The following is a 25,870-nucleotide window of genomic DNA, read 5'->3' on the forward strand; positions in this document are numbered from 1 at the left end:
GGCGGCCCGGGCGTGGGCGGGGCCTGGTACGGGGCGGGGCGGGCCGGACCTGCTCCGAGGCTCCCAGTCGCGCGGTGACCGCGGGCGGGTAGGGCGCCGGGTAAGTGCTCGGGCCCGGCGGGGGGCGTACCCCGCTTGGCGTGCAGCCCTTTCTCCAAGACCCCCAGTGCCCGATTCCTCTGAGAAGAGGGGACGCCCTCGCATCCCCGCTGTCCAGGCCTCGCCGCTGAGCCCCAGCAGGACCCCAGCCCTCGGTTGCCCTCGGCTCTGGCGTGTCCCAACGCGGGCGGCGCAGCCGGGCAGTGCTTCCTCTCGGCGGGGACTGGAGTCCAGGGGAGGGGGACGCGGGAGACGCCGGCCCCAGTGACCCCCCCGATCCCGGAAAGTTGGTGGTGCGCGCCGCCCTGGGCCAGGTGCCTTCAGTTCTTCACACTCCGCGCAGCAGCCGCAGGTGACCATCGTCGTCTCTTAACAGGTGAAGAAACCAAGACGCAGAGAGGCCAAGCCCCTTGCCTTGGGTCACACAACCAAAGGAGGCAGAGCCAGAACTCACAACCAGGTCTGTGTCCCCTAAGTCCTCGGATGCATCGTCCCTGCCCCGCTGCCCTCCTGGGAGATTGTGGGAGAGAAGTAGGGGCAGAGGCAGTGCTGGGTGTCCCGGGAGAAGGCTGCAGTGAGCAGACCCAGCCATCCCTGAAGGAGGAGCCCCGGGGCAGCAAACCCTTCCCTGGAAACAGTTTAAAAACACCGACCTGTTGGAGACAGATGCTGAGGAACGAGCGTGGTTGGGGCCAGGGGAGACACCAAGACAGAGAGGGGAGAGCGGTTCTTCACTGCAACTCCCTCCAGGAACATTGCCCCCACCACTCTCACCAGTGCTAGGTGTGGGGGATCTTGCAGGCTCAGCTACGTGACTTGGCCTGTCTGTGCCTCAGTTTCCGCATCTGTGCCATGAGGTTAAGCATGAACCTACCTCTCAGGATTGCCGAGAAGATGACATAAGATGCTTGGTGTACAGGCTTAGCCCCCTGGCACCAGGTTACTACCAAAAGTTCATGGTTCCAGTGCCTGCTCCACCCTCCTTCGCGCCCCTCTGAGGGTACTTCTCTGTCCTGGGCACCTTTAACTTCAGGTTGTTCAGGGCTATCTGAGATCCGCAGGATTTCCGGACAGCCCCACCAGCAACTAGGAGCTGCTTGAGTAAGACCAAGGCGAGGGGGCGGCAACTTCTTTGGCTCTGACTCCCCAGAGAGAAAGGCTGATAAGGGCAGGGTTTTGAAAATCTCTGGGCTGAGGTTTGCACAAGGTCCAGAGCTGCTCCGTGGCCCCCAGCCCTCCCTGCCACTGGTTTAGCAAGAAGGAGGAAGCCAGAGTGTTCTTGTCCCCAAACTTGATCCTTTGCTAGTCACTGGGGCTTGGGCCCTGGGAGCTGTCATGCCCCACCCTCCTCCTCCTCCCTTCCCCACTGTCTAGGCCAGCAACAAGTTCTAACCCAAAGTGTATCCTGAATCCGGCCACTCCTCCATCCCCTACTTCCACCCTGAGTCCAGGCTGCCAGCATCTCTTGCCTCCTCATCACGCTTGACCCCTCACTCCTATCCAAATCCCTAGCATCGCCTGCCAAGCCCTCTCCATGATAAGGCTCTATGTGATTATTCTTGATTCTTCTCTCCAGCCACTGTCCTGTACACTGCTGTCCCCAGCCTCCTCCTCCTAAGTTCTCCACTCTCTCAGGGGCTGTGCATAGCACACATGCTCTTCCTTTTCTCGGGAATGCTCTTCTCTGCAATCTGTGACATACTCCCTTGTAATTCAGGGGACACCATAAATGTCACGTTGTCCCCGACCACCCCACCTAAGGAGACCCCGCCTGCTCCCTGGCCCCTTACTCTGGCTGGTTGGCTTTCCAGTGCTTAGCTGGGGATGTGGTCTGTCTTGTATATTTCCTTGCTTCCTTGTTTGTCTCCCAGGTAACATGTCAGTCTACCAGGATCCTGACCTTGCCCTTGCCCTTGCCCTTGCCTCTTCACCTTGGATTTCCCAGAACCTGGGAAATCAGTGCCTGGCACCTAGGAAAGACACAGATACTTTTGTACAGTTGCAGGCAACGTGTCAGCCATCAGCCTATTTTTCTTCTCATTGCTTGACAGCATTTTTTTCTCCTGTTTCTACATAGACCTCAGAATTATCATTCCTCCCGAGAGCCCACTGCCTTCCTCAGCTTTTCCCTAAGTAGGGTTTGAGGGTTGAGGGCCAGCCACTTCCAGGTTTTAACCGTGCTATTCAACTTAGCTATAAATATCATTGTCCATATTGTGCATGTTTTTGGCTATCAAATGACTTCTTGGAGATACAGTTTCCTAACTGAGGCGTGCAAGTCAAGGGTGGGATCATTTTGAAGGCACTTACCTCTTGTGACCAGGTACCTATTTAGAAAAATCATCTCCAGGAATGCGTGCACGTTTCCCTGCAGCTCTGCAAGCATTGGGTTTTACCCTTTTTATTTGTTTTGGCTAGTTTAATGGAGAAGGCCATGGTAGTTTTACATTTTCTGTTGCTTGAATTGCTGAAGCTGAGTGTTTCTCTGCATGTGTGCTAGTTCTAGTTCCTGTCTTGCAAAGGAAGGAAATCTCCAGGGTACCTTAATTCTTCCCTTCACCTCCTCTTGTGGTGATGGTTCCACTTGAGCCCCTCTCGTGAGAGCAGGTTGAGGATCCCAGGGGGCTGGTATAGGGACATACAAAGCTGAGCTCTGCTAGGTCCAGAAGCTGCCCTGCCAGTCAACCAGCAAGAAACTCTAAGAGTCCCTTGCACCCTCAGCATGTAACTGTGGGTAGAGAAAGAACCTTTTTAAAGTTTTCTTGAAAGTTTATTTCAAAATAATTTTTTAGAATTAGGCCAGGCATGGTTGCTAATGCCTGTAATTCCAGGACTTTAGGAGGCTGAGGCAACGGATTGCTTGAGGTCAGGAATTCAAGACCAGCCTGGCTAACAATGGCAAAACCCTGTCTCTACTAAAAATACAAAACAAAATTTAGCTGAGCATGGTGGTGGGCACCTATAATCCCAGCTACTCAGGAGACTGAAGCAGGAGATTCGCTTGAACCTGGGAGACAGAGGTTGCAGTGAGCCGAGATCATACCTTGCAGGGTTATTCGTTGAAGCACTGAGGTGGGAGGAGATTGGAAACAACCGTAGGGGTCCATCACTAGTGAGATTAAACACATTCCTGCAGGGGACTCCTGTGCAGCCATGACAAGGCGTGCACTTCATGCAGGATGCACTGGCATAGAACCACCTCCGAGATACTGTGTTAGTCTTCTGTGGCTGCTGTAACAAATGGCCACAAGCTTGGTAGCTTAAGATAACACATTTATTATGCTACAGTTCTGGAGGTCAAAAGTCCGCAATCCGTCTCAGTGGGCTCAAGTAAGGTGTGGGCAAGGCTGTGTTGCTGCTGCAGGCTCTGGGAGAGAATCTGCTTGCCTTCCCAACTTCTAGAAGGGCCCACATGCCTTGGATTGAGGCCCCATCCTCCATCTTTTAAAGCATCGAATCTTCAGATCTTTCTGACTCTAGCCTCTGCTTCTGTCCTCACAATCTCTTCTTTCTCCTGCCTCCACTTATCAAAGACCCCTCTGATGACATTGGGTCCACTAGGATAATCCAGAATCATTCCTGCCATCTTGAGAGCTGCAACTTAATCATATCTGCAAAATCCTTTTTGCTATGTAAAGTAATATACAAGTTCAGGGATTAGGGCATGTGCATCTTTGAGGGGGAGCATTATTTTGCCTACCACACCCTAAAGGGAAATAAGGTTCAGAGCAGTATGTGGGTTCACATTTGTTTACGAAAAAAAAAATAGAAGGTTGGGGGAGAGTGTATACTCATGTGCTTATGAGGGCATAGAATACCCCAGAAGGCGACATAGGAAACCGGTCAGAGCGACCGCTTCTGGAAAGGAGAATGGGTAGAGGGGAGATTGACTCGTCATAGAATATCTTTTTGTATAATTTAAATTTTTCACTACATGCATAGATCACCTATGTTAAAAATAATGTTTTAAAGTAACACCTACTCATTGTAAAAGTTCACGCCTCCCAGAAGCAGAGAAAAGCCCCACACCCAGATCACTCCCTTTTCTTCCAAAAATAACCACTGCGAAGAGTGATCCTTACAGACCAAAAAAAAAATCTGTATTTCTTTTGACTTAGATGGGGTCATCCTGTAGACTCTGCCATAATGTGACTCCTCTGCTTGCTCTGTGGCTGGCGTCTTTCCACGTCCTTATGTGAATACTCAAACAGCACTAGCAGCTCCTGCTGCTCAGAGGTGCATTCACTGATGTAGCTGGTGGTGGATGTTCAGAAGGTTTACTGCTTTTCAGAGCAACCCCAACACTGTAATGTCTGTCTTTTTTTAATTGGAGTGAAATTCACATGATGTAAAGTTAACCGTTTTGAAGTGAATAATTCAGTGGCATTTAGTACGTTTCACAGTGTGCAGCCTTCACCCTCTATCAGAATATTTTCATTGTTTTTCTTTGTATTAAAATTAAATCATTTTTCTTTTTTAAAATACCTTGTTAGCTGCACAGAATATTTCTGTCACCCCACAAGGGAGCCCCCTAAGCCATTAAGCAGTCACTCCCCATTCTTCCCTTCTTCCAGCCCCTGGCAACCACCAATCTGCTTGTTCTGGACATTTCATATCCTGTTCTGGACATTTCATATCAATGGAATCATACAATATGTGACATTTTATGTCTGGCTTTTTTCACTTAGCATGGTATCTTTGAGTTTCATCTACATTGTAATATGTATCAGTACTCTCTCTGGCTCTTTTTTTTTTTTTTTTTTTGAGGCGGAGTCTCTGCTCTGTCGCCCAGGCTTGAGTGCAGTGGCCCGGAATCTCACTCACGCAAGCTCCCGCCTCCCAGGTTCCCGCCATTCTCCGCTGCCTCAGCCCTCCAGTAGCTGGGATCTACAAGCGCCGCCACCCGCCCCGGCTTAGTTTTTTGTAATTTTAGTAGAGACGGGGTTTTCACTGTGTTCGCCAGGATGGTCTCGATCTCTGACCTTTGTGATCCCCACCCTCGGCTCCAAAGATGCTGGGATTTCAGGCTTGAGCCACCGTGGCCCGGCCTTTTTTTTTTTTTTTTTAGATGGAGTCTTGTTCTGTCACCAGGCTGGAGTGCAGTGGCACCCTCTCAGCTCACTGCAACCTCTACCTCCTGGGTTCAAGTGATTCTCCTGCCTCAGCCTCCCAAGTAGCTGGGATTACAGGTCCCCACCACCATGCCCAGCTAATTTTGTATTTTAGTACAGATGGGGTTTCACCATGTTGGCCAGGCTGGTCTCAAACTCCTGACCTCAGGTGATCCACACACCTCGGCCTCCCAAAGTGCTGGGATTACAGGTGTGAGCCACCACACCTGGCCCCCTTCATTTCTTTGTATGGCTGAATAAAGTTCCATTGTGTGGATAGACCCATTTTGTTGGTCCATTCATCCGTTGATGGACAAGTGCGTTGTTTCTACCTTTTGGCTTTTAAGAATAATGCTGTGAAAAGCTATGAACTTTTGTGTACAAATAAGTGTTTGTACACAGGACTCAAAGTCCCTGTTTCAGCTCATTTGGCTCTATATCCAGGGTGTATACCCTCCTACATACACTTTGTACTTTACACTAATTTCAGGCACAGTTAAAACTAAACTAACTTAAAACTAATTTGTCGGAAAGAATTGCAGAGCAAATACCAAGGTAGATGGCAGCAGGATGATAGATCTGGACAAATGTCTTCTTATTTTTCAGATCCAGAGGCAACAGGGACATGGCCACCCAGGACGAAAAGGTAAATGAATTCTGTGGTCTTGCAGCATTGGAGGATATCCTAACCTTGAGAGGATAATTCTGTTTGGTGTTTCAAACAGGAGAGGGAGAACCACCTGTTTAGATGTTTCCACTATACTGAAATATTTAAAATCACAATGATGAGAAGCTATAAAAGGACTTCACAAAACCTCCAAGTAGCCTGATATTCCACATTAGACTCTTTGAATCCCAGTCCTGCATGTTAATAACTATGTGCGTTTTTTTTTTGTTTGTTTGTTTGTTTTTTGTTGAGATGGAGTTTCACTCTTGTTGCCCAGGCTGGAGTGCAATGGTGCGATCTCAGCTCACCACAACCTCTGTCCCCCAGGTTCAAGTGATTCTCCTGCCTCAGCCTCCCGAGTTGCTGGGATTACAGGCATGCGCCACCACACCTGGCTAACTTTGTATTTTTAGTAGAGATGGGGTTTCTCCATGTGGGTCAGGCTGGTCTCGAACTGTGCATGTTAATAACTGTGTGTCCTTAGGCACAAAATAACTGTGCCCTTCAATTCCCTGAGCCTCAGTTTCCTTATCTGGAAAATAGTGAAAAGATTATTTACCACCCCTGCCCTTGAAGGATTGTCAGGAAGATTTGATAATACAATTGTCTCAGAATGTTAGGCAAGTACTGAGCCCATAACAGGGCTTGGGCACAGAGAAGTAAAGTCACTTCTCCAAGATCACACAGCTAGAAAGTGGCAGAAATGGGATTTCACACCAGGCGTGGTGGCTCATGTCTGTAATCCCAGCACTGTGGGAGGCCAAGGTGGGCAAATCACTTGAGGTCAGAAGTTCAAGACGAGCCTGGTCAACATGACAAAACCCCATCTCTACAAAAATACGAAAATTAGCCAGGCGTGGTGGCATGCACCTGTAATCCCAGCTACTGGAGAGGCTGAGGCAGGAGATTCGCTTAAGCTTAGGAGGCAGAGGCACGGTGGCTCATGCCTGTAATTCCAGCACTTTGGGAGGCCAAGGCAGGTGGATCACCTGAGGTCAGGAATTTGAGACCAGCCTGGCCAACATGGTGAAACCCCATCTCTACTGATAATACAAAAATTAGCCAGGCATCATGACGCACACCTCTAATCCCAGCTGCTTTAGGAGGCTGAGGCAGGAGAATCGCTTGAACCTGGGAGGCGGAGGCTCCAGTGAGCCAAGATCGCGCCATTGCACTCCATCCTGGGTGACAAGAGCAAAACTCCGTCTCCAAAAAAAACAAATTGGGATTTCAACCTGGCCTGACTCCAGAGGAAATGCTTTCCTCCTATATCTTGTGGCCATCTCGAGTAGGAAATAGACTGTTTTTGATATCTGAGGCACAAGTTTGTTGGATTTGGGGGGCATTGGTTGTGAAGATTGGGGGCGAGGTAGAAAGGAAGTGTTGACTTTCCCATCAGCTGTTCATCTTGAGGTTCTGGGGGCCTGGCCAGGCCAAGATGGCAATGGCAGAGCAGGAAGCTCAGGGCAGCAGCAGGGGTGAGTGGGGCAGAGTCTGAGAAGCAAATGTGAGGGTCAGAATGACCACAGGATGGTGATGATGGTGATTGTGTGTTTCATCAAATTGATGACCCCGGTAACTGTAAGAGTTAGGAGCCCCAGGAGCTCCAGGTATCCATAAGAGAGTCAGCATGCAAGAAAGGTTAAGTGGGAACTGTTCATGCTTTTCCTTCATTTGTAGTTCCCTATTAAATTAGGCAAACCAAAAAGAACATTTAGAAATGCTTAATGCCGATTAGACTGTGATGAAACCAGCTCACTCATACGTAGTACGGGGAACTGGGTTAACCCATGCCACTGTTCTAGACACAAAATTTGACCATGTATATCAAGAATCTTGAAAATTCCCACATTCAAGCCTGGTCATCTCACTTATGGGAAAAGAACCCATAAAAAATAAAAAGTACAATTTATGGCACCATGTTTCTTAGCACATGAGACAACACGGTAGATGCACCTTATTTTATGTGCTATGAAGAAAAAAAGCGAAACAAGCACGTGCTGCCATTTACTGTGATTAAAAATAACAAGCCTGAAACCGGTCAATTGTCAGGCCCAGCTGGATTTCAGAGATGTTAAAATGTGAGAAAACGTGGTCTTAGGATTGGATTAAAAACCATCCAAAATGGTTAAAAAACATGCAAAATGCAATAATGAGACCATTTGACTCCTTGGTAAGTTTCCTGGTCTCTGAACAGGTGTGAATCTGATGCAAAAATGGTAAAAAAAAATAAGATAGGAAATTGTCTGCTGTCTTTGTTTTGTTTTTTGAGACAGGGCCTGGTTCTGTCTTCCAGGCTGGAGTGCAGTGGCATGATCTTGGCTCACTGCAACCTCTGCCCCCTGGGTTCAAATGGTCTTGGGCCTCAGCCACCCTAGTAACTGGAATTACAGGCATGCACCACCATCCCCAGCTAATTTTTTTGTATTTTTGGTAGAGATAGGGTTTCTCCATGTTGGCCAGGCTAGTCTCAAACTCCTGGCCTCAAGTAATCCACCTGCCTCAGCCTCCCGAAGTGCTAGAATTATAGGCATGAGCCACCGCACCTGGCCCACTGTCTTTGATTATAATTGTAAAAAATATAGACAGGTGGGAGAGAATGAGGTAGACAGGTAGATGACACATAAGTTTGGTGTGCTGGGATTGTTACAAATTTATTTCCCTTTCTTTTCCTCTTTTCACAATAGTAATACTAAAAGAAATAGATCAAGGCTAAAGGTCTGTTCATGGGGTAATAGGTAGCAGGTCAAACTGGGGGTATGCATTTGAGTCTGGGGGTTCCAAATGAGGCTGGGGGTTGCAGGAACGAGTTGGTGGGGTGAGGGCCTTGTCAGAAGCCCATACCAGGGCATAGGGACAACAAGGGAAGTAGAGATTGAAATGCAGGACCAGGGACACACCTTAGGGAACTCCCAGGGCCTGCAGCCTGGAGCCTGGAGCCTGTTTGTCATCACACAGAGGCTAGCCTGGGAGGGCGTTGTCAGGAGGGCATTGTTGGGGGGCTGGGGAAAGGGCCAGGACCACTTGTGGCAAATAAGCCTCTTACTGGTTTGAAGAACATGTTCCTTTTCATGATCTGCCCTTATGGAATTAATTGTGTTTTGGAAAAAAGTTGTCTTAATGAGATTGCTTTTATAATTTTTTGAGTGTTAGCTCTCCTAGTTTATGAGAGGAGAACAGCTGTGTTGGGAGAGAGACTGGTGGGGTTTTGTAGCCATGGTGCAGACCTGGCTTGCAGTTCTGCTGAGATAGGCTCACCGGCCCTCCTCAGAGCCCCTCTCTGCCCGCTTCCACCTCCCAGAGCCTCAGTTTTCCTCTTCTGTAAAATGGGAATGATCACACTACCTCACAGAGTGGAGGTGAGAGTTAAACAAGATTGCATGTGGAAAGCACTTAGCCGGGTGCCTGGCTCCAGCCTGCATTTAAGACATGGGAGCTGCTGGCTCTGTCATAAGGATGAACCGCTTTTCAGCCATCAGCTGACCTTGTTCCTCAGCACAGGTGACTGCACTCAGCAGCCACCTCTGGGGAACTTAAGAGCCAGGTGTGTGTAGAAATCCCTGCAACTACTGGGCTCATTTCGTGTGAGGCATGCAGAAACCCCCGGTGCAGCTGGGGTTCCTTACTCACCTCGGCTGCACATCGACCACCCCAGTACCCGGACCACACCCAGATGGGTTGAATTGGAAGCTCTGAGCCCAGGACTCAGGTTTTGGGGTGCCTTAAAGCTGCCGGATGATTCCAACATGCAGCCTCGCCTGGGTAGCCCCTCCCTCTGCAGAAGGAGGAAAGAGAAATAGCTGAGCTGTGTGTCCTGTGGTTTCCATGGCCAAAGCATCACTAGACATTGGCTCAGGCGACCTAGTCACATGGGTGGCAGCTCTACATTTCTACCTGGGTAACTTTTTCTTTTTTCTTTCTACACTTTTGTAAAACAAATTGCACAGTCCCTGCTCCTGGTTGACATGACTGATGTCACAGGCTGGGACCAGACTCCCCTCTCAGTCATTCCCAGGGAAATAGGCAGAGTGTGTCCCCCTAGAACTGTGTCTTTAAACTCAACCCATTGGCGGGTCCTGAAATCCATTGAGTGAGCTACAATCGACCTTTTAAGAAATGAAATTGGCTCACACCTGTAATCCCAGCACTTTGGGAGGCCGAGGCAGGTGGATCACTTGAGGTCAGGAGTTTGAGACCAGCCTGGGTAACATGGAGAAACCCCATCTCTACTAAAAATACAAAAAATTAGCCAGGCGTGGTGGTGCACGCCTGTAGTTTCAGCTACTTCTGGGGCTGAGGTGGGAGGATCTCTTCAGCCCGGGAAGTTGAGGCTGCAGTGAGTCCTAATCATGCCACTGCCCTCAAGCCTGGGTGGCAGAGTGAGACCCTGTCTCCAAAAAAAAAAAAAAGAAAAGAAAAGTAAATAGAACGAAATGGAAAATAAGATCTCCTCACATAGTAACTTTAGGGCTAGTTATAGAATGTGTGTACACAAGTCAGTGTGTACTGACAGGCAGGGTATGAAACGTGATTTCTTATTGAGAAACACCGCTCCAAACTCCCTTCCCAGCACGGGGCTTCGCCGGCTGTGAGGAAGGTGCAGGGCTGGGCAGTGTTCATGAGGGGTCGTGCAGGAGGAGGGGGCCCTGGGCTGGGCAGCCTGGGTTGGAATCCTAGCCTTGCTTCTCACTGGCTGTGTGACCTGGGGCAAGTCACTGGCCTCTCTGTTCTCAGTCTCCTCATCCATAAACAGAGACATTGCAGTCCCTACCCCATGGGCTTGTTACGGTATGTTAATGAAGGTCTTTGCACAGAGCTCAGAAAATATTAAATAGCAGGTATTCTAGGGATAGTTGCAATGATTACAGTTCCCACTCCTGTAAATATGTCCTATATAGTCTGCAGGCAGCCCTGCCATGATCTCATCAGGCTGAGCGGCTCATCTATCAAGGCAGGAGGGTTCCTAACCCTACAGAAAAAGGAGAGTTGGGGACCATGGCTTTAGGGGGACCTGGGCCACCAGCTAGACCCCTCAGCCTGTAAGCAGCCCTCCTGCCAGAGCTGATCAGCTGTCACGATGGTGGTTTTCATGAACCTCAGGGGACTTCCTCCCCACCCTAGAGAAGGAAAAGTTTCTACACTTATTTAAAGACTTCCCTGATTTTAAAAATAGGCCTTCCTCAGAACACAGATCCCCCGGGGCTGGAGGGGAGAAGTGCTGGGGCAGCTGAGCCTGCTGCTTGGAGTCCTCTTGCCTCCCCACAGAGAAGAGATTTTGCTCAGGGGTTTCATTCCAGCTTCCACCATCCAGGAGGTATGTTCAGCAGGAGCCTGTGGTCTGCCAGGCACAGAGGTCATGCTGTGAACAGTTGGGCCACATGAGAGTGTGATGGGGAAGGCCTGGCCAGCTCCTGAGAGCTGGGACGAAGAAGAAGATAGAGGACAGGGTGAGAGGGGGTTGCACATTCTACGCGAAAGAAGTCACGTGTGCAAAGGCCCTGTGGTTGGAGAAACCAGCCAAGTATGAAAGGCTCAAAGGAGACAGTATGGCCAGAGTGGGGAGAGAGGTGAGAGGGAAGGTCAGCTGGGCAGATAGAGGCTACAGTGTGCAAACAGGAGTGAACTTCTGGAAGGCATTGGTGCCTCTTTTTTTTTTTTTTAAAGAGACAAGGTCTCCCTCTATCACCCAGGCTGGAGTACAGTGACACGATCATGGCTTACTGCAGCCTCGACATTCTGGGCTCAAGCGATCCCCCTCTCTTAGTCTCCCAAGTAACTGCGACTGCAGGTGAGCACCACCACACCTGGTTAACTTTTAGATTTTTTTGTAGAGACGGGGGTCTCACTCTGTTGTCCAGGCTGGTCTTGAACTCCTGAACTCAGGGATCTTCCCTCCTCTGCCTCCCAAAGTGCAAGGATTACAGGTGTGAGTGACTGCACCCAGCCAAAAGTTTTAAATAAGGGAGTGTGTCAGGGTCCCGGAGACCCTGTGCCCAGCATCAGTGACTTACTAGGAGGACCTGTGGGACTCGCATGCAGATGCGCTCCTGGTGCAGATTAATTGCCATGAAAGGATTGAAATTAAAATCAGTAAAGGGAAAAGGCACGTGGGGTGAAGTTCAGAAGAAACCTGGTGCAAGCTTCCAGAGCCCTCTCCTGGGTTGGAGGCAGAGGTCCTAGGGGTCACAATTCCTCCAGCAGGGAGCTGTGACAAGATGTGTGAAGTGTTTGCGAGCAGAGCAGTTCCTTAGAGACCCAATGCCCAGAGTTTTCACTGGAGCTGGGCACAGAGGCACCCTCTACCTGGCACTTAGAAAAGTTCCAGACTCTCCAAAGGAAAGTAGGAGTTCAGCATAAACCATGCTGTTTCCACAAGCAGTCTAGGCACAGTGAGCTGCTCTTATCAGGGAATGGTGGGAATTTTCCAGAAGTCCACATTCCCAGATGCCAGTGGAGGCTAGGCAGGCCTGTCTGAGGAAGGCAGCCTCAGGCCCACTGGGCTGGCCCTTTTCTGCATGGGGAGTGATGTAGTCATGCTTGGAGGGATGCTCTCCTGCAGCTGATAGAGAATGCAGCAGGGAAGGAGAGAGCAGAGAGGAGCTGCGACAGCCTCCAAGTGAGGCGGGGGGTTGGCCGGGGCAGTAGCAGAGGGTGGGGGAAGTAGGTGGCAGATCAGCGGTCACTTAGTTGCCGAAATGCACCAGGCTTAGTGCTGGATAGGGCTATAGAGGAGGGTGAGTGAAGCTAGGACAGGCGACAACTGCCCTGGCCCTGCCTGCGTGGTGTTAAGACCCTGGTCCAGGAAGCAGCACACCTGGCTGCAAGTCTATGGACTGTCCACTGACAGATGGTGGTTACCATGTTGCAGGCCTCAGTTTGCTCCTCTGCTAAGGGAGGTAAGACTGTATCTCAGAACCTTGATCCCATCTCTTATTTATTTTATTATTATTATTATTATTATTGAGACAGAATCTTGCTCTATTGTCCTGGCTGGAGTGCGATGGCTTGATCTCAGCTCACTGCAACCTCCGTCTCCCAGGTTCAAGCGATTCTCATGCCTCAGCTTCCCAAGTAGCTGGGATTATAGGCATGCACCACCCCACCCCACCTAATTTTGTATTTTAGTAGAGAGAGAGTTTCACCATGTTGGCCAGGCTGGTCTTGAACTCCTGGGCTCAAGCCAGCCACCTGCCTCAGCCTCCCAAAGTGCTGGGATTACAGGCATGAGTCACCACTCCCAGCCCCATCTCTTAAAATATCATTTTTGTTACTTAAAAAAAAAAATCTACTTTTCTGCCATTTTTTTTTCTCCGTATTGGTAGAGGAAAGAACAAAGCTGGTGGACTTGAGTTCCTGTGCTGGCTTTATCACTTACTTATGATTTTATGTTTTTTTGGGTTTTTTTGTTTATTTTGAGGTGGAGTCTCGCCCTGTCACCCAGGCTGGAGTGCAGTGGCACGATTTCGGCTCACTGCAACCTCTGCCTCCCGGGTTTGAGTGATTCCACTGCCTCAGACTCCCAAGTAGCTGGGACTACAGGCACGTGCCACCACGCCTGGCTAATTTTTGTATTTTTAGTAGAGATGGGGTTTCCCCATGTTGGCCAGGCTGGTCCTGAACTCCTGACCTCAGGTGATCCACCAGCCTTGGCCTCCCAAAGCACTGGGATTACAGGTATGAGCTACTGCACCCAGCCTTGTGTTTGTTTTTTAACAACTCTACATGAATATATGTATAGCATAATAAAACAGCAAACAGGTATATATTAGGTTGAATCATATGAAATTGTCCATTTCTTCTAGTTTTTATCTACAACAATGGCATTTTTAAGTCCTCTTTTATATCAGAAAAGTTTTCTTGAATTATATCTTTGTTCTAGCCTATTAATCTAATTTCCTTATTCAGGGATTCCAGTTATGAGTATATTGGTTCCTTCTCTTCCCACCCCCACTAAATACTTCATTCACCACTTAACTCCCTGCAGGCTGGATCTCACTCCAAAAATGGCAGTTTCTTAGGGATAAATGTTGTATTTGTTTTCATGCTGCTGATAAAAACATACCTGAGACTGGAAAGAAAAAGAGGTTTAATTGGACTTATAGTTCCACATGGCTGGCAAGGGCTCAGAATCATGGCGGGAGAAAAAAGGCACTTATATGGTGGCATCAATGATGAGAGAGAAGCAAAAGCAGAAACCCTGATAAACCCATCAGATCTTGTGAGACTTATTCTCTATCAAAAGAATAGCGTGGGAAAGATTGGCCCCCATGATTCTTTTTTTTTTTTTGAGACGGAGTCTTGCTCTGTCGCCCGGGCTGGAGTGCAGTGGCCGGATCTCAGCTCACTGCAAGCTCCACCTCCCGGGTTTACGCCATTCTCCTGCCTCAGCCTCCCGAGTAGCTGGGACTACAGGCACCAGCCACCTCGCCTGGCTAGCTTTTTTGTATTTTTAGTAGAGACGGGGTTTCACCGTGTTAGCCAGGATGGTCTCAAACTCCTGACCTCGTGATCCGCCCGTCTCGGCCTCCCAAAGTGCTGGGATTACAGGCTTGAGCCACCGTGCCCGGCCTGGCCCCCATGATTCTATTACCTCCCCTTGGGTCCCTCCCACAACACATGGGAATTCTGGAAGATAAAATTCAAATTGAGATTTGGGTGGGGACATAGCCAAACTACATCATTCTGCCCCTGACCCCTCCAAATCTCATGTCCCCACATTTTGAAACCAATCACTCCTTCCTAACAGTCCCCCAAAGTCTTAACTCATGTCAGCATTAACCCAAAAGTCCACAGTCCAAAGTCTCATCTGAGACAAGGCAAGTCCTTTTGCCTATGAGCCTGTAAAAATCAAAAGCAAGCTAGTTACTTCCTAGATGCAATGGGGGTACAGGTATTGAGTAAATACAGCTGTTCCTAATGGGAGAAATTGGCCAAAACAAAGGAGGTACAAGGTCCATGTAAGTTTGAAATCCAGCAGGGCAGTCAAATTCTAAGGCTTCAAAATGATCTCCTTTGACTCCATGTCAAGTCAGGCTGATGCAAGAGGTAGGTTCCCATAGTCTTGGGCAGCCCCGCCCCTGTGGTTTTGCAGGTTATAACCCACCTTCTGGCTGCTTTGGTGGGCTGAGGTTGAGTGTCTGCGACTTTTCCAGGTACATGGTGCAAGCTATCGGTGGATCTACAATTCTGGGGTCTGGAGGACTGTGGCCCTGTTCTCACAACTCTACTAGGTGATGCCCCAGAAGGTGCTCCCACCCCACATTTCCCTTCCGCGCTGCCCTAGCAGAGGCTCTCCATGAGGGCCCTGCCCCTGCAGCAAATTTTTGGCTGGGCATCTAGGCGTTTCCAAACATCTTCTGAAATCTAGGCAGAGGTTCCCAAACCTCAATTCTTGACTTCTGTGCATCTGCAGGCTCAACACCATGTGGAAGCTGCCAAAGCTTGGGGCTTCCACCCTCTGAAGCCACAGCCTGAGCTGTACGTTGACCCCTTTCAGCTATAGCTGGAGCAGCTGGACACAGGGTACCAAGTCCCTAGGCCCATGAAACCATTTTTTCTCTTGGGCCTCCGGGCCTGTGATGGGAGGGGCCACTGTGAAGGTCTCTGACATGGCTTGGAGACTTTTTCCCAAGGTCCTGGTGGTTAACATTAGGCTCCCTGCTACTTATGCAAATTTCTGTAGCTGGCTTGAATTTCTCCTCAGAAAATGGGTTTTTCTTTTCTATCACATCATCAGGCTGCAAATTTTCCAAACTTTTATGCTTTGCTTCCCTTATGCAACTGAATGCCTTTAACAGCAGGCATTGAATGCTTTGCTGCTTAGAAATTTCTTCTGCCAGATACCCGAAATCATCTTTCTCAAGTTCAAAGCTCCACAAATCTCTATGGCAGGGGCAAAATGCTGCCAGCTCTTTGCTAAAACATACCAAAAGTCACCTTTACTCCAGTTGCCAAAAAGTTCCTCATCTCCATCTGAGACTACCTCAGCCTGGACCTTATTGTCCAGATCACTATCAGCGTTTTGGGCAAAGTCATTTATAAGTCTCCAGGAAGTTCCACACTTTCCCACATTTTCCTGTCGTCTTCTGAGCCCTCCAAACTATTCCAACTTCTGCCTGATACCCAGTTCCAAAGTTGGTTCCACATTTTCGGATATCTTTTCAGCAATGTCCCACTCTACTGGTACCAATTTACTGTATTAGTTTTCACACTGCTGATAAAGACATACCTGAGACTAGGAAGAAAGAGGTTTAATTGGACTTACAGTTCCACATGGCTGGGGAGGCCTCAGAATCATGGCAGAGGCGAAAGGCACTTCTTACATGGTGGCAGCAAGAGAAAATTAGAAGCAAAAAGCAGAAACCCCTGATAAACCCATCAGATCTTGTGAAACTGGTTCACTATCACGAGAATCACATGGGAAAGACTGGCCCCCGTGATTCAATTACCTCCCCCTGGGTCCCTCCCACAACTCATGGGAATTCTGGGAGATATAATTCAAGTTGAGATTTGGGTGGGGACACAGCCAAACCAAATCATATCTAATAGGTTTGGTATCAGCCAAACCTATTAGAAAAAAATGCAAAGTTTCACCCTCCAACCCACTCTCTCCTCCTGGGAGTTGGGGCTGATTTTGTCAGTTTTCCCATAAATGTAGATTGAGGACCCCTTTCCCTGTCGGTGCATGAGGTCTGCAGGCCGGCCACACAGTGGCGTGGTGCTCTGTGGTGTGGGTCTTCCATGGCGTCCTGGGCAACAGACTTTGAGGTGGTTTCTAGTTTTGGCCTATTGAAGCAGGACTGGAGCGAGCACCCGTGTGCACGTGGGAGTCTCTTGTCAAGTCAGGCGATAAGGGCATTTTAAATGTTGATAGAAAATAAGGTAGCCATGGTGGCACGCACCTGTAGTCCTAGCTACTTGGGAGGCTGAGGCGGGAGGATTGCTTGAGCCCAGGAGTTTGAGGCTGCACTCCAGCCTGGACAACAAAATGAGATCACATCTCAATAAAAAGGAAATAAAATTTTGATATAAATTGGTTTAGGGCCAGTCCCCTCCTTTGTCCCCAAGGCTGGCACATCAGAGAGACTCAAATATTTTTTTCAAAAGATGAAAGGAACTGCCCTGTTACCCTCCTAGGAAGGGTACACCCATTTACATGCCCAACAGCTGGCATACAGGAGTGCCCACTTCCCTCTGCTTCTGTCACCCTGCCACAATATGTGGCGCGGTGTGACTTCAGGCAAGCGGTCTCGCCTCCCCAGGCCTCAGTTTCCCCTTCTGCAAAATGGAGACACTGCACCTACCCGCCCTGCCTACTACTTAGGCACGTTAAAAGTATCAAGCAACAGCAGGTGGTGTGATCAGTGAGCTCTGAGTAAAAGGAGCAGCTGTCGCTGCTGTTGGCTGCAGAATCAGGCTTTCTCCAAATGGTTTTGGGCCCTGAAGAAGTCAGCTTTCTTCCTGGAGTCCAGGACAAATGTGTGGCCCAGAAACATAAAGGGAAAGACAGTACTTGGCCTACAGACTACCCTGGCTAACTCGGGCACACGTCCTCTGTCCTGGTTTCCTGTGACTACTGTAACAAATTGCTACAAACTGGCGGCTTCAACAACAGGAACTTATTCTCACCAGTTCCAAAAACCAGAAGCCCAAACTCGAGGTGTTGGCAGGACTGGCTCCTGGAGGCTTTGGGATGGGAAGATCTATCCCAGGCCGCCGTCCCAGCCTCTGGTGTTGCTGGCAGTCTTTGGCTTGGCATAGCACTCTGACCTTCACGTGACCTTACCCTCTACGTGTCCTTTTCTCTCTTTTCTTTTTTTTTTGGAGACCAAGTCTCATTCAGCCTCCCAGGCTGGAGTGCAATAGCATGATCTTGGCTCACTGCAACCTCCTCAGTAGCTAGGATTACAGGCGCCTGCCACCACGCCTGGCTAATTATTTTATTTATTTTTAATTATTATTTTATTATTATTATTTTTGACAGAGAGTCTTGCTCTGATGCCCTGGCTGGAGTGCAGTGGCATGATCTCGGCTCACTGCAGCCTCTTGAGTTCAAGCGATTCTCCTGCTTCAGCCTCCTGAGTAGCTAGGATTACAGGTGCCCACCACCATGCCCAGCTAATTTTTGTATGTTTAGTAGAGACAGGTTTTCACTGTGTTGGCCAGGCTAGTCTCGAACTCCTGATCTCAGGTGATCTGCCCACCCTGGTCTCCCAAAGTGCTGGGATTACAGGCGTGAGCCACTGCGCCCGGCCAATTTTTGTACTTTTAGTAGAGACGGGGTTTCGCCGTGTTGGCCACGCTGGTCTTGAACTCGTGACCTCAAGTGGTCCACCCACCTCGGCCTCCCAAAGTGCTGGGATTACAGGCGTGAGCTAATGTGCCCAGCCCCTTTTCTCTTTTTATAAGGACACCAGTCACCGGATTTAGGGCATTCCCTAAATCCAGTATGATTTCATCTTAACATATTTAGTTACATCTGCAAAGACCTACATTCCAAATAAGGTCACATTCTAAGGTTCCAGGGGGATAGGAATTGTTGGGGGGGGCGGTGTGCACAATTCCACCTACTCTACCCTCTGAGCAGGTGGCTCTCTGGTCGCTGGCTGCCTGGCTTTCTGTCAGCTGTGTTTTCTAGAACATAGTCTCCAAGTCATGGAGCCCAGGGGCAGATCCTGCTTTTCCAGTTCCCCACAGTGTGTGACCTTGGACAAGGCCCCCCATCACCAGGACCCTAAAGGATGGCCTCAACCTCAGGGTTGTTAGGAGTTGAAATGAAATAGTGCGTAGAAGGAAGTTAGCAGCATGCGGAGATGATATGAGATGTGATAAAATAAGCAACCATAGCAATACACGTTGCTGCCATTGTGTGTTGGAGTTTTGGGGTGAGGGTGGTAGTTAATATGCAAATCAAGTCCCCAAAAATAGCTCTGGGAGGGAACAGGGAAATAGAAACTGAAGGGGCATCAGGCCATGGGAATTGGGAGCTGGCTGACTTTCTTAAAAAGTACCTTTTTCTCCGATTGTTGGATAACAATGAACTAGGGACTTTCCCCTCCCACAGATGGCAGCTTCCGAGCCTGTGAAAATAGGCGTCCACAAAATGCTTTTCTCTCCTTCGCTTCTAGGCCTGTCTTCTTCACTTTCCCCTTCTCTCCCAAGTGGTAGTTTTTCTGGTCTAATACCTGTAAGAGAGGTCAGCAATATGTTTACCCTGAAGGAGCAGTGCCTAAGATTTTGTTAATTCATTCGTTTATTAACCATTTTTTTTTTTTTTTTTTTTTTTTTTTTTTTTTTTTGAGATGGAGTCTCGCTCTGTCACCCAGACTGGAGTGCAGTGGCACGATCTTGGCTCACTGCAGCCTCAGCCTCCCAAGTAGCTGGGACTAAAGGCATGCGCCACCACGCCCGGCTAATTTTTGTATTTTTAGTAGAGATGGGGTTTCACCCTGTTGGTCAGACTGGTCTCCTGCTCCTGACATCAGGTGATCTGCCCGCCTCGGCCTCCCAAAGTGCTAGGATTACAGGCATGCGCCACCATGCCCAGCCTCTTAACCATTTCTTGAGCCTCTCCCTGTGACTGAAGAAGAGTCTCTGCCCTCCCAACATTCGCAACCCAGTGTAGTGGGGACAGTGTCCCAGTAGTTGTTAAGATGGTGTGACGTACACCCCAAATGGGGTGAGGGAAAATTAAGGAAGGCCTCCCAGGGAAGGTAAAATCTAGGCATAAGACCTGGAAGATAGATGGGATGGGGACAGGCCATGCGGAGTCCTGGAAGCAAGAGAGCATGGTCCACTCTAGAACTACAAGTTCCATGTGGCTGGAGGGTGGCAGAGGCAGGGTGCTAGGAAGGAATAAGGCTGGCAGGGAGACCAGGGTCTGGGGAGCCAAGAGAGCTGGGACTTGATCCCAAAGGCAGTTGTGGGCGTGGGGATCGCTGCACAGCAGGAACACAGTCAGGTTGGCATTGGAGAAGGAGGACCCTGGCCACCGGGAGGTGGAGGGAGGGTCAGGGCAGGCTCTGGGGAGGAAGAGGGGACGATGGAGTGCCAGCCGGGTTCAGGAAGTGAAACGGATAGGGTGTGAGGGAGAGGGAGGAGCTGAGGACGATTTTCTGTTCTTGGCCTGGGCAGCCAGGTGGAAGTGACAGCATGCCCTGGGGGATGTGGCAGGAGGAGTGGACTGGGAGAGAAAGGTAAGAAATCAGTTCAAGTGGGTCACAGCAAACCAATGACCCAGCAGGATCTTGAACATCAGGTTGGAGTCTTTGATTTGAGAGTGAACTGCACCGAAAACACAGGTGCGCTAAGACCCCAAAGAGAGTCACGGGCCGGGGACAGGGTCAGGGCTGAGGTCACCAGGACTCCTGGTGTGGGGCAGGGACATGGTACAGGAGGCTGAGGAGGGCAGCCACAGATAGGAGGAGAAGCAGGGGGCGAGATTGCCAAGCAGAGCAGATTCAACAGCGTCAGAGTATGGGACAGTCAGGCAGGCTGAAGTCACGGTCACAGGCTTTGATATGGAAAGGTGACCTCAGAGGAGCATCAGGGTACAGCGGGGACAGCAAGGATTCTTGCACGGGAGATGGAGCTGTGAGGGTGTCCTGCATCAGCAACTCCACCTGTAGACTTTTGGGGTTATAAGTGACAGAAACACAGCTCAGTATCACTTAAGCCACAAAGCGGCTGTATCTGCTCATGTAACTTAACAGCCTGAGGGATGCAGACACAGGTAGTAGGCAGAGAAGTAAAATATCCAAGGATGTGATGAAGCTGGAGGAGAGGAGTTTTGGGATTTTTTGTTTTCTTTTTTTGAGACAGTCTCACCCTGTCGTCTAGGCTGGGGTGCAGTGGCGTGATCTTGGCTCACTGCAACCTCTGCCTCCTGGATTCAAGTAATTCTCGTGCCTCAGCCTCCCAAGTAGCAGGGATTACAGGCGCCCACCACCACGCCTGGCTATTTTTTGTGTTTTTAATAGAGATGGGGTTTCACCACATTGGTCAGGCTGGTCTCAAACTCTTGACCTCAAGTCATCCGCCCATCTTGGCCTCCCAAAGTGCTGGAACTGCAGGTGTGAGCCACCGCGCCCAGGCGAATTTTTGTTGTTAAGGGATAATCATAGCTGGCACTTCCAGAGCTGGGGCTGCTCTGAGCCAGGCACCAAGGTAGGTGCTCTGTGCGCCATACTGGATCAGTCTGTCCATGAATGCCAGGAGTCCGGGGTGCATGGTGAAGCTGCTGAGGCCCACCACATTCTCTTGATCAGCCCTATATTTGCCCTTTTCTGGAACTTTTCTGCTTCTGGCATGACAGACTCTTGACTGAAAACCAGAAATGTTTTCTGCTCTGCTGAGTGCCCTAGATATTTTCATCCCAAATTACTAAAAGTTGCTTCTTCACCGGTTGCAAGGTTTCAGAAAGAAAAATTTCCTCTTCTGTAAAATATAAATGCGGTTTTTGCAAAGTACCTTGAGGTTCCCACCCTACTGAGAAATAGGACAGGCTGCTCTTGTCTGCCAGGTAAGGTGTTTCCAAAGGAAAGTATGGAGTCAGGCGTGGTGGCCCACGCCTGTAATCCCAGCACTTTGGGAGGCCGAGGCGGGTGGATCACTTGAGCCCAGGAGTTTGAGACCAGCCTGGGCAACATAGCAAAACCCTGCCTCTACAAAAAAAACCCAAAAAATTAGCCAAGTGTGACAGTATGTGCCTATAGTTCCAGCTACTCAGGAGGCTTTTGTGGGAGGATCTCTTGATCCCAGGAGGTCAAGGCTGTCATGAACCGTGATTGCACACTACACTCCAGCCTGGGTGACAGAGCAAGACCCTGTCTCAAATAAGGGAATTATGGCCAGGCACGGTGGCTCACACCTGTAATCCCAGCACTTTGGGAGGCCGAGGTGGGTGGATCACCTGAGGCCAGGAGTTCGAGACCAGCTTGGCTAACATCATGAAACCCCGTCTCTACTAAAATTACAAAAATTAGCCAGGCATGGTGGCAGGCACCTGTAATCCCAGCTACTTGGGAGTCTGAGGCAGGAGAATCGCTTGAACCTGGGAGGCGGAGGTTGCAGTGAGCTGAGATCGTGCTACTGCACTCCAGCCTGGGGGATGAGAACAAGACTTTATTTCAAAAAAAGAAAAAAAAAAGGAGTTATGGCCAGTGGCTGCCTGGAGAGCTTAAGTATACCCTGGCCCTGGCCCTGGCCAGCCCTGGGAGTTCAGAGACATTTGGCCTGGCCAAGATGAGCCCAGCGTGGGAGATGAGGTACCAGTGCCCTCAGCCAACAGGTACATGATGGGCTTCTGCTCAAGGTCAGGTGTCACACAAGACTTGGGGGACACAGACCCTGACTTCATGGAGGGTAAATGCTAGTGAGGAGGGAGAAGGAATAAATATATGACTGCACAAAACAGTTTCTAGTTAGAAACTAGCATAAGGGCTCTCGAAGGAAAAGTAGGAAGAGAGGTTATAAATGGGAGGGGAACTGATTTAGATTTTAGGGGTCAGGGAGGGCCTCTTTGAGGAACTGATATTTTAGCTGAAGTTTCAAGCATAAGTAAGAGTAAGCGAAGCTCGGAGTGGGGAGAAGAGCATTCCAGGTTGAGGGAACAGCCTGCATGATGGCTCAGTGTGGAGCATCAGAGGGATAGAAGAGTGGCTGGAGTGTGGCGAGGAAGCTGTGGGGAAGGAGAGATGCCAATTCCTAGAGGGCCATGAACTGCAGGTACACACATGTTAAACTAGTAGATATGGTCCCTGGGGCTCTGTTTATTTTTCCTTTCAGGTTTTTTTTCTCCCTGTGTTTCCAGTTGATGTTTTCTATTGCCCTGTCTTTAAGTTAATTGATCTTTTCTTTGGTAATATGTTATAAGTTGTTAAGCCCATCTATTGATTTTTCATTTCATATATATACTTTTCAGTTCTAAAATATCCATCTGGATCAGTTTTTTGTTTTTTTTTTTTCCCCCTTCTTTTTTTGTGAGATGGAGTTTCACTTTTGTTGCCCAGGCTGGCGTGCAATGGTGCAATCTCTGCTCACCGCAACGTCCTCCTCTCGGGTTCAAGCGATTCTCCTGCCTCAGCCTCCTGAGTAGTTGGGATTACAGGCATGTGCCACAATGCCTGGTTAATTTTGTATTTTTAGTAGAGATGGGGTTTCTCCATGTTGGTCAGGCTGGTCTCAAACTCCCGACCTCAGGTGATCCGCCCACCTCGGCCTCCCAAACTGCTGGGATTACAGGAGTGAGCCCCCATGCTCAGCCATCTGGATCTTTTTTGTAGATTCCATTTCTCTATTAAGATTTTTATTTGTTCCCTCATTAAGTTTATGTTTTCTTTGAAATTCTTGAATATATTTTTGTAATATCTGTTTTCAAGTCTTTCTTGGCCAGTTCTATTATCTCTATCCACTTTTAGTCTTTTTTTTTTTTTTTTTTTGCCTTTTTTTTTATTCTTTTCCCCTTTTTTTTTTTTTTTTTTTTTTTTTTTTTTTTTGAGATGGAGTTTCACTCTTGTTGCCCAGGCTGGAGTGCAATGGCGCAATCTTGGCTCACCACAACCTCTGCTTCCTGGGTTCAAGCAATTCTCTTGCCTCAGCCTCCCGAGTAGCTGGGATTAGAGACATGTGCCACCATGCCCAGCTAATTTTGTATTTTTAGTAGAGATGAGGTTTCTCCATGTTGGTCAGGTTGGTCTCGAACTCCCGACCTTAGGTGATCCGCCCACCTTAGCCTCCCAAAGTGCTGGAATTACAGGCATGAGCCACCGTGCCCAACTATTCTGAGTCTTCTATTAGCTGATTTTTCTATTAGTTGTGGGCCACATTTTTCAGCTTTATCTGTCTAGTAATTTTATTGTATGCCAGACAGTATGCATCTATGAGGTTGAGTTTATGTTGTTGTCTTCCTAATAGAGTATTGAGTTTTGTTCCAACAGGCAGTTAATTTACCTGGGTATCAGCTTGTTCATTTCAAGGCTTATTTTTAAGCTTTGTTGGGATGAGTGTAATGTGGCCCTTCCTATAAAGCTAGATTAGGTCTACTTATAAGGCCATGATTTTTCTGGGATTTCTGCTGAATGCTTAGGGTGTTCAGTAAGGTCTCTCTACTCTGGCTGTTGGGAACTCACATATCTCCCAACCCAGTCCTATGTAATCTCTGGTAGTTGTTCAGCTCACAGCACCCCAAGGTTCTTTGTTTTTTGTTTTTTTTTTCCTGAAAGTTATATTTTTCCCTGCCTCATGAAATCTTGTTCCATATACATGATGTTTAGGACTCAGCCAAAGTCCATATTTTTGGATCTCCTCCTTTGCATAGCTTTCCTATTTCTGGTACATTGCCATGCAGATTCCCGAGGGGAGGGAGCCTCAATAGCTTTGAACTCTAGTCATTGCCTTCACAGTCCAGAAAGTACCTCCAGGCACAAAGGCAGGGCGATTGTGGGGTGTACCTCATTCATTTTTCTTCTCTAAGGGATCACAGCAAATTTCACATATGTTATCCAGTTTTATAATTGGTTATGGCAGGAGGGATAATCTGTTTAGTTACTCTATAGTGTAATAAGGCCAGAAGCAGAAATCTCATTCTTGTGTATGTTTACACTCATGCTTTTATACATTCTAAAACAGTATATAATATTTTCCATATATTTAACATTTTTGCTTAAGTGTTATGACATTGTTCTTATTCTTCCATATTTTTCTTTTATAATCAATATTTTTTAGGAGCTATCCACATTGCTAGATTCATTGTTGCTTAACAAACATTTCAGTATTATTGAGTGTCTGCTAAGTGCGAGGCATTGTTCTAGGTGCTGGGTATACAGTTGTACTTGATACTTAAATGTAAGCCAGGCACAGTGGCATGTACCTGTAATCCCAACAACTCGAGAAGCTGAGGCTGGAAGGTTGCTTTAGCCCAGGAATTTAAGACCAGCCTGGGCAACATAGCAAGACCCCATCTCTAAAAAAAAATTTGTTTTAATTAGCCAGATACAGTATAGTGTGCCATAGTCTGAACTACCTGGGAGGTTGAGGCAGGAGAATTGCTTGAGCCCAGGAATTCAAGACTGCAGTGAGCTATGATTGCACCCCTGCATCTCACCTGGGTGACAGAGTGAGATCCTCTTTAAAAAAAATAAAGAAAAGAAAATTAAATGTAAGGTCTTCCTCTAAAGTATCCACTGACCAAAAGAAACGCAGGAAACAACCACTGAGGTAGGAGGAAAACCAGGAGATTGTGGCATCCCAGAAGCCAATGAAGGAAGCATTTGAAGAAAGAAGTGATTGGTCTACTGTGTTCAGTGCTGCCGAGTGGGTACACATGGGCATCACCAGTGACATACTGAGATGCAGTTAATTCATTTTAACTGCTGTATAGTGTCCCATCACATGAACAGAGAATATTCATTCGTCTATCTCCCACATTTAGGTGAATTTTCTTTTTCTTTTTTCTTTTTTGAGACAGAGTCTCACTCTGTTGCCCAGGCTGGAGAACATGGCTTACTGCAGCCTCGTCCTCCCAAGCTCAAGCAATCCTCCTGCCTCAGCCTCCCAAGTAACTGGGACTACAGGTGTGCTACCCTGCCTGGCTAATTTTTTTTAATTATTTTTCTAGGGATAGGGTCTTGCCATATTGCCCAGGCTGGTCTCAGCTCCTGGGCTCAAGCAGTCCTCCCACCTCAGCCTCCCAAAGTGTGGGGATTACACGTGTGAGCTACCACACCTGCCCAACTAGGTGAATATTTGCAATAAACGTTTTTGAACATGTCACCAATTTGCACACATGTGCCCAAGTTTCTCTTTGGACTCTATGTAGGGATAGAATCACTAGATCATTCAGAAAGATACGCACAATTTTAGCTTGACAAGATCATGCCAAAGGTCTCCTCAAAATGATGGTGCTGGTGCCTATAGAACTTCAGTATTCAAGAGACCCCATTGCTTCACGCCCTCACCAATATTTGATAAAGACTTTAAGACTCTTGCCAACCTG

At 48.4% G+C, this 25,870-nt stretch overlaps 1 protein-coding gene across 7 annotated transcripts in view; it reads left to right on the forward strand.

Annotated features, from left to right (window-relative positions):
- The window catches only part of HVCN1 (hydrogen voltage gated channel 1), a 41,990-nt gene that overhangs the window by 1,005 nt on the left and 15,115 nt on the right, over positions 1–25,870 (forward strand). For 2 of the 7 annotated variants that reach the window (XM_017847586.1, XM_017847592.1), the window contains exons 2-3: positions 476–559; positions 5,817–5,856. In XM_017847586.1, coding sequence (XP_017703075.1) covers positions 5,836–5,856 — 21 coding nt within the window. In that variant the 5' untranslated portion in view covers positions 476–559; positions 5,817–5,835. The other 5 variants (XM_017847577.1, XM_017847602.1, XM_017847598.1 and 2 more) reach the window with 5 other exon arrangements.

This window comes from Rhinopithecus bieti, unplaced genomic scaffold, assembly GCF_001698545.2.
Source record: "Rhinopithecus bieti isolate Rb0 unplaced genomic scaffold, ASM169854v2 scaffold_947, whole genome shotgun sequence".
Classification (NCBI taxonomy): domain Eukaryota; kingdom Metazoa; phylum Chordata; class Mammalia; order Primates; family Cercopithecidae; genus Rhinopithecus; species Rhinopithecus bieti.